The 8,921-nt window shown below is 38.9% G+C and overlaps 1 protein-coding gene across 1 annotated transcript in view; it reads left to right on the top strand.

The window, feature by feature from the left end:
* The window catches only part of Pate4 (prostate and testis expressed 4), a 6,482-nt gene extending 894 nt beyond the window's left edge, over positions 1-5,588 (top strand). Inside the window, exons 2-4 of the mRNA XM_012516948.2 lie at positions 354-417; positions 4,757-4,873; positions 5,348-5,588. Of these exons, the coding sequence (XP_012372402.2) occupies positions 354-417; positions 4,757-4,873; positions 5,348-5,469 (303 nt within the window). The 3' untranslated portion in view covers positions 5,470-5,588. The remainder of the gene's footprint in view (positions 1-353; positions 418-4,756; positions 4,874-5,347) is intronic.
* The last annotated feature ends 3,333 nt before the right edge of the window (positions 5,589-8,921 follow it).

An 8,921-nucleotide genomic window follows, 5' to 3' on the forward strand; every position in this document is an offset into this window, starting at 1 on the left:
CCCCTCTCCCTCTCTCCTCCTCTCCCTCCCCCTTTCTCCCCCTCTGTCAGAAGAAAGATCTAAAAGATTTGACTGAACTTCAGTGCGAAGTATTCCCTGTCAACGCTCTCCGGCCTGCACCATGCCGTCCTGCAGGTTGCTCACCCTCTGAGCAGGAAGTAGCGAAAGGGCACCTCCACCTCCTGCCTGCCTTAGAGACTCCCGCGCTTTCTATCGATTGGCTATAACCCAATGCCTAGGCTTTATAAAGGAAGCTAGGGAAGAGGCCTGACTCCTCAGTTTGGAAAGCATAGAGGAAGCTAGTGACCATCGTTACAACATCTTGTTCAGAACCCTTTCTGACCTATACCAAGCATCCAGTGAAGAAAATGTATACCCTGCTCCTCTTGAGCTTCTCTCTTCTCGGCCTTAGAGAGGGTAAGTTTCAGCAGCGGGGATCAAAGGGAGGTATTTTAGGGCGCTATTCTCTAAACTCCTACTCTCCAAGACTCAGGCACTGAAATTCAAACCTGCAGACAGTACAGTCTATATTTCTGGATACTAGAGTGATAATATATGTTGGGCTAATCAAGAAGAAAATGTACAAATTGCAGGGAAACAGGGACAATAATTTTGGGACTTTTAAAAAATGACTTTTCAGCCACACTTATCCCACTTTCCTGAAATGCTTTTATCCTTCATTCTCTCCAAGAGTCTGACCTTTCACTTCCTCCCTCCGGCTACTCCTCCAGGCTTTGTGTTGCGGTTTTGAGCACTAGGAATGAACCCGAAGGCAGTGAGCTACATACCCGGCCGTATGGATCTGCCTGTCTGTCTATCTATCTATCTATCTATCTATCTATCTATCTATCATCTACCTACCTATTTCTATTTTTGAGAGCTCTTGCCGAGTTATCCTCATGAGTGGCCGGGATTACAGGTGTGCTCGGCTTCTCGGTGTGTTTTGCAGTGACCTAACTGATCACTAAGCAGCAGGATTCCTAAAGGTTAGCTGCTGCACACTGACTCTCACATGTGTTCAGTTGTCCATCTCCATGGCCTCAATTGACAATTTATTGTGTGAATGCCCTATTTTTTTTTTATTTTATTTTTTTTTTAAATCTCTAGCCAGGTTTCTATTCTGAGCTTCACTCTTGTATCAACAAATATCAGCCAGGAAGATAGACTGGCGGGCTAAGCACCCACCTGGCAAGCGCAAGGACCCAGGTTCAATCCTCGGCCGCATGCTGCGCCAGACCCCATGCTGAGTCAGCCACTGAAATCCGGTGTGGCGGTGCATGCCTGTATTCCCAGCACTGTGGAGGCTGAGACAGGAGGATCACTACAAGCCTGAGACCTTGTACCAACTTAATGTCTAGTAGGAAGTTAACCTTAAGACACACCACTCCTTTATTACTAAAAACTAGCAACCAACTCTGCTTTCCATATGTGAAATGTGCACCAAATTTAAAAAATTTCTATTTTATCACCCTTTGACACTTGAAAAGACACTTTATGTTAAACCATAAAGTATTAGAAGAAAATCCAGAATTATTCTTCCATAAATATAATAACGAGAAAGGCCTTTTTACTATGATTTAAAATATCTATTGTTCTTAAACAAAAAGAACAAATTTGATCACTCTAAAGTTTAAAGTACATTTCATGCTCAAATGTAATAAAGGCAACTTTCATTACAGGCAAATGACTGCTATCCCTTATACGTAAATTTGCCTCCTATTAAAAAATCAAAAAGAAAAATGCCAATGATCTACTATAAGAGAAATTTTTAAAAAATAAAATAACACTGAAATTCCATCCTTCACCTATCAGATCTTTAACAGCCAGAAATTTGATAACATGATATGATATCATCACTGAAGCAAGACAAGAATTTTGAAGCACTAGTAGCAAGACTGCTGCATAGTTGTGTTTCCTCTGGAGTATACCTAGGCAAGGTGTACCGAAGTTATAAATATCTAGCAATTCTATTTTCATGAAATTATCTTAGATACAATAACACAACAAATATATTAACTTCTTTGTCTAATAAATAATTTTCAGCATTATTAATTGCAGAAGATATATTAAAAATATACAAGAGGGCCAGGGATATAGCTCATTGGCATAAGCACCTGCCTGGCAAGTGCAAGGTTCTGAGTTTAATCTCCAGTACAAAAAAAAAAAAACCAACTAACTAAAAATGTACAAGAAATTATAAGTAAAAATCTTGTACTCTGAATAACTACTACAAAGACAACAATATACAACGTATTGATTATTGTAACTGTCCTACTAACCTGTTTTGAAACTGTCTCGTTGATGTTTGTTTCTCAATAAAATTAATAAAAAAAGAAATTACAAGTAAGGAAGGAGTTAATTAAAGCATGATACAAGAGGATATTTTGCAGCTAGTATCCACTGCTCAAAGAAATCAAAGTGTCTACTATGAATAATGTACATTATCCTGTGGTAATCCATTAGGAGATAGGTTCCAGGTCCTTCATGAATACTAAAATCCACAAATGTTTACATTTATCATCTAAAGCTGCATAGTGTTGCATATAATTTGTACACATCATCTCTAAATGACCTATAATACCTAACACAATGTGTTGAATAGATCATCACTGTGCTGTATTGCAGTAACGGTGAACCTTTTAGAGTTTCTAGTGACACATAAAGCCCTCTAGGGCACATGTGTCATAGATTCACCACCACTGGGAGGGGATAATGATAAAAATCTGTACAAGGTCAACAGAGATACAATTTCTCAAATACTTTCAATGTGTGGTGGGTTGAATTCACAGATGTGGAACTCAAAGATACCAAGGGCCAATGTTGCCACCAATTACAAAGGGAAGCAAAAGAACATGAATATGTATTTATATTTGCTTGAATATACTTAACATCAATCTGAAAAATACTGGACATTATCAATACTTAAACCTGAACAATATGTTTGGGATTATGGGTGTCACGTGTGTGAGTCTGCATGGTTTGGAGGCAGAGTGAAAACTAGGACTTTTAATGAAACTAGAACTCTTCTGTTATTACAAGGGGTTTAGTCCATTAACTATCGAACCCACATTGTTCTTATGGCTAAAAATGATGGCAAGCTTTTTTTCTTCTAATAGTATGTAGACAAGCTATGAGGGCTTGCTTGAAATTACCTCTAAGAACAGAAAAAATTAGTTTTGAAAAGAAGATCTGAAAGGAGAGTAGAACAAAAGAATAAAATTGTTTTCAGATTGTGCATCTGGATCCATTGTTGACCCACTGAAATGTAACTAGGATCATAGCACTATCTTGCCTAAAATTCTTTAAAAAATTTTTATTGTTCTGGAGATCAAAAATAACACTAATTTATGAGAACTCAGGAGGTCCGACTTTTGCTACCTAGCCATGTATTCCAACAAAGCCTACTCTAATCTCTATACTCTAGCTGCATTCTTATTTTTGTTTCTCTACGAACAAACATCTTTGGACGTGCTGTTCCCTAAGCCTGAAGTATTCACTCTGATCACAGCACACCACCTATTTACCTGACTTTGCACCTATTCATTGTCAGACCTCAGCTTACATCTCACTTCCCAAAAAAGTTTTCTTTACCTCTCTCAATTATGCTAGTTCTCCCCTCTTAAATACTGTCACCACATCAACTATTTATGCTGTCAATATGTGTGAAGAAACAATACTTGCCTTGCTTATCTTTGCATTTTGAGCATCTATAATAGTATCTAGAATGTAGAACATGCTCAAAAACCAACAATTGACATCATTCTTTCCTCCTAATAGTAGGAAAGTTGAGGTATAGCCACATTCACCACTTCAAGCAAAATGAATGAGTAGGTAGATAAGTTCTGAGGAGTAGTGCAAAGACAATTTGATTTAACATTAGGACATCACTACCTACATTTGTGAAAAAGGTCTTAATGAAATTATGAAAATGGGCTTTGGAGCAAAAAAAATGTCCTAAGTAGCAAATTACATTTAAGTCAATAGCATTCAAGGACTCTTGTATTCCATATAAATTTTGATTCCATAGCCTTGGACTGTCAGATAAAAACTGAAAACAATGTACCCTCTTCCCTTCCATCAGCCTCACTTAGACCATAAATCCAAATACCTCATTAGAGCTGGTGTAATCTCTCTCCCCTGTATCTCCTCTCCTGCTTCCTGGTTACAGGAACTCCTGTCCACTTGGGGGCAGTTACTCCATGGAAAGACCCAGGCCATGCCTGTTAGGTCATCAGCAGAGGGTACAATAAGAGTCCGTTCTGAACATACCATTTTCTTACTCACCTCTGGACGCTTCCTCATTAGATTCCCAGTATGCAGCAACTTCTCTGCCTACTCCTCCATACCCCATAACCAAATTCTACCTATATATTAAGCACAATCTCAGGTCATTGACTAAAGTATTCCTCTACCATCTTAGCCCACATAGCTTGACTATTTTCTATATTCAGTATGCATCATAATTTATCTGAAAGACTATATCCTGCCTTTGATTTTACCATAATTACTTCATATGTGTTTATCTTGTCTTCAAATATAAGTAGATACTATTCATCTCACAGAGATTCTGTTTTATTTTTATGCACTTCTTAGTTTAACTCAAAAAGCTAAGGAAGAATTTAATGAATACTAGCTGTTGGGATGAATACACAGTGTAGTCATAAGCAACATGAATGCCTTTTTCTGATGATGTAATCTCATTTTCCCATAGGTTGCAGTTCAGCCTAAATACTCTCATTTTCTCTCTGCATTGCAGTTAGGAGTCTCAGGTGTAACACCTGCATATACAGTCAACAATCAAGGTGTATGCAAGGTGAAGGCTTTTGCCTTGCGAAAAATGATGAAGCATGTGCAACCATATACTACTACAAGAGTAAGTGAGGCTGTTACAAACTTCAAAAATGCCTGCAAAGAACTACCACCCTGTGTGCCTGGGACCATATTGGCCCTGCTTTGTGGCGAGGCAAGGAAGAGAAGTGGGAGGCAAGAAGGATTCCCTTCTGAATTCCCTTGGAAGTGTTGGGTGTCCAGAGTCAGTTAGAGCATAGAATGGGAGCATGATCCTCGGGACTCTGGGGATCTGAACTAGTGTAAAGCGCTTTTCCTCTTGGTGGCGAATGGCAGGAAGTCATTGTGGAGATAATCTCCTTCAGCACTTATTTTTAATTTTTTTTAATGTTTATTTATTTATTTATTTATGTGTGTGTGTGGCCAGCTCAGCCCACCAGGGGGCGGGGCGGGCTGGCGTGTGGTGCTGGGGGATTGAACCGCGGTCCCTGTCTTTAGACAACTGAGCCATCTCACCAGCCCATCCTTCAGCGCTTATAACAGGCTTCTTTATTTTTAGGCAATGAGCATCTGTACTCAACGCACATGTGTAAGTATAGGTGCAAAGAGGAACATGGCAGAAGAGGAGACTTGATGAGGGTGACAATGTGCTGCTACAAAAACTTATGTAACATTGCCTAGAAGGAGGACAAGAATTCGAAGAGGATCATCCTCTCAAGACGCACAGTGAAATATCAATCAAGATGAGCAGCTTTGCTTCCTATACAAAATTCCACGTTGGCCTAAGAGCCCTGCGAGCAACGGAGGCTATACTTTTACTGCAGTGGAAGGGCACCCCATCACCACCATTAGATGCTTACAATCATAAGCATTGCAAAAAGAGTCCTTCAAGAGCTACGCTTACCCTGTTGCATTTTATTGTTTGAGTTCTGAGTTATGGCCCTTCAGTAAGATAAATAATGATTCTCCAAGGGTTTTATATCCTAATCTCTGGAACTGATAAAGGGTGTCTTTTGGGTCAAAGTTTCAATCTTTGACATTTAAACTTCACACTGCAATCCCTTAGATATATCTATGTAGCAAATGCTTTCTTGTCACTTCCTAGTGCAATATGTTGCCCTAATAGCCAGATTTATCCATTTCTTATTAGTTCTTTTACTCACTGAATTTTTTTTTAGCAAGAGTTATGCCCTTCTTAAAAACTTTTGCATGAAAAAGTGCTAAAATTTAAAGATCCTGAGATGTGGAGGTTATTCTAGATTATCAGGGTGGACCCTGAGTGCAATCACAAATATCCATACAAAAGGGAGGTAAGAGAAAATCTGACTGTAGAAGAGGGAAAGATAACATGCTGATGGAAGCAACAATGGGAGAAGTGGAGCAAGGCCCCCAAAGCAAGAAATACAGGTTGCCACTAGGGGCTTGAAAGTACAAGGAAACGGATGCTCCCTCATAGTCCCAGGAAAGCCTGCTAACACTTTGACCTTAGTCCTGTACTACATCTAATTTGTGGTCCCTGAACTAATAAATTTTATTGCTTTAAGACTTTAGGGTTGTTTGTTTCTTTGTTTGTGGTACCGAGGATTGAACTCAAGACACTGTGCTTGCCAAGCAGGTACTTATTCTACTGAGCTATCTCCCCCGCCCTAAGACTTTAAGTTTGCAGTAGTTTAGTATAGCAGCAATGGAAATCTAAAACAAATCTCAATAAATATTTTGTAATTAGGTAGTTGACTTGTCCCTCACAGAAGCCAGTCTAATTTTCTCTTCTTAGGGGCTGCAAGAGGAGAGGGGAGGAGAGGAGAGGAGAGGAGAGGAGAGGAGAGGAGAGGAGAGGAGAGGAGAGGAGAGGAGAGCAAGTGAGTGAGCAGAGAGCTCAATCTTTGACTTTTTTATGAGCAGAATATATTTATTGGGGGAAAGAAAGCTTCTATCCAAGAGTGGGACAGAAGGGAGGGCCCCGAGTGGGTGGTCGCCGGGAAGCTGTCTCTTCCAGGGATTTTTATAGAGGAAAACCATGCAAAGAGGCAGGTCTAAGGTGGTGGAGATCATGGAAACTTGCTTATGATTTAAACAATTTTACCTGAGCCATGGTGCTTGTAATCCCATTGGCTGACCATAATTTTGTCCCATCTCATGCCCACCTAAGCGAGTTTCAATCTTTGACATTTAAACTTCATGCTGCAATCCTTTAGATATGTCTATGAAGCAAATGCTTCCTTGCCCCTTCCTTGTACAATATGTTACCCTAATAGCTGGATTTTTCCATTTCTTATTAGTTCTTTTACTAACTGAATTTTTTTTAGCAAGAATTATGCCCTTCTTAAAACTCTCCTCACTCAGCTTCCCAAACTTCTCCTTTGTAATTCTCCTCCTGTCTCTCTCAAGACCCCTGAGGGAGAGCTTCTGTGGACACTGGTTGGGTCTGTTATCATGTCGTTGTTTTTATATTTGGGTCATTAATCTCAGTCAGGTCCACCCATAATATTGTGTTAAGAAAAGAGTGCAGTCATTATTTTTCTTCATAGTGTGAATTATATTTTTCAACCATCCAATATTAAATCTGTTTTCCACTGATTTCTGATTCTGGTTTTGTTTTTAAATCACACATCGACAAATAAGCTAAGCATATTTACTTTTTAAATATGCTCTTAAAATATTTATTTTAAATAAATACTCGGCCGAGCACCTAGGGCTACTTCCTGGGAACGCTGTCTCTCTCTCACTTCTGATGTTACACATGTGAATTTTTTCCAAGCAATGAATTCTTCAACTTCACTGGACACAAACTGGGTGTTCAAAACTTAATTCTGACACTAAATGCCACAGCCCACAAGACCACCTCCTCCTGCAGAGGCCCTACTCAGAAGACAAATTCCCAGGTTGTTCAAAATTTCTGTCTAAATTGGATAGTTCCTGTCCAACATTCTTTTCCCCAGTTTCATTTGTTTAGTCACTATTATGAACTTATTACAAAGGAATTATTAAAGGATAGAAATAAATACTAGGATTAAAAGGTACATATGAGGAGGTCTGAAATGACACTGAGCTCAAAAGCTTCTGTCCCTGTTAACTTAGAGGTATATCACAACAACAACACCCATAGCTCATGCATTCTTTCCTCTTTACCAGCCCCATGACACTATACAGTCCTTTGGTTAAAGATTTTTAATACATATTGCATTATATAAACATAGTTAATTAAGCCATGACCATTAATTAAAACTCTGGTCCTTCTCCCCTCTTCTGAGAGGTCAGAGTGTAAGGCTAAAATTTCTAATTATCTACTTACATGGTTGGTTCACTTAGTAAGGAGCCCTCACTCTGAAGATATCAAGGGGATTCCTGAAAATCTGCCATTAATATAAACTCAGGTGCAGGTGGAGGCTGTTATGAATAGCAAAAGTAGAGTTATTTTCAGAAATGGACAAAAGCCAAATATTACAATAAAAGGTGTTCTTTTTACTACCACTGGGGAAATTATGAAGAATTTAGGAGCTCTGTGCCAGGAGTAATGTGCAAAACCAAAATAAATCTGCTCCTCAACTTTTGATGGGGTAAATCCCCAAAAACTCATTTCAAGCTGAAAAAATCATTAAGTCAAGAAATACATATAGAAACCTAAGAAACATCAAAAATTAACAACGTAGTACACTGCAAAATGCCCAATTGTTCATCTTCGTGAATGTGAGAACTGCTATTGGCTGCTTGTGCTCAGCAACACAAAAGAGTATCACATTTTATACTGTTGGGGGGTGATTCAAAATTTAAAGTATGAATTCCATTTTTGTCCTAACATGAAGTCAAAAAATCATTGAATGCACCATGGTAAGTTAAGGTTTTTTTTGTATTAGTTATTTTTCAATTTCTGGAACAAAATATCTGACATTGTAATTTAAAGGAGCCCAGCTACCAATAAAATCCTCAATACCATCTGAAATCTCATAAGCATAGCCTCCACTGTCCTCATTCCTGTCAGCATGATGCTCCCCTCTCTACCCACCAGAATTGCTCATAAATCTCTACTTATAGCACTGTAGAGCTCCTCTATACCTTTATATCAGGGAGATCCTGGCCTTAGGTGAAGACAGGATATATTCTGACTCTTAGAGAGAGCTTTTTGTCACTTAAAA

Source organism: Octodon degus, unplaced genomic scaffold (genome assembly GCF_000260255.1).
Source record: "Octodon degus isolate 3935 unplaced genomic scaffold, OctDeg1.0 scaffold00136, whole genome shotgun sequence".
NCBI classification, from domain to species: domain Eukaryota; kingdom Metazoa; phylum Chordata; class Mammalia; order Rodentia; family Octodontidae; genus Octodon; species Octodon degus.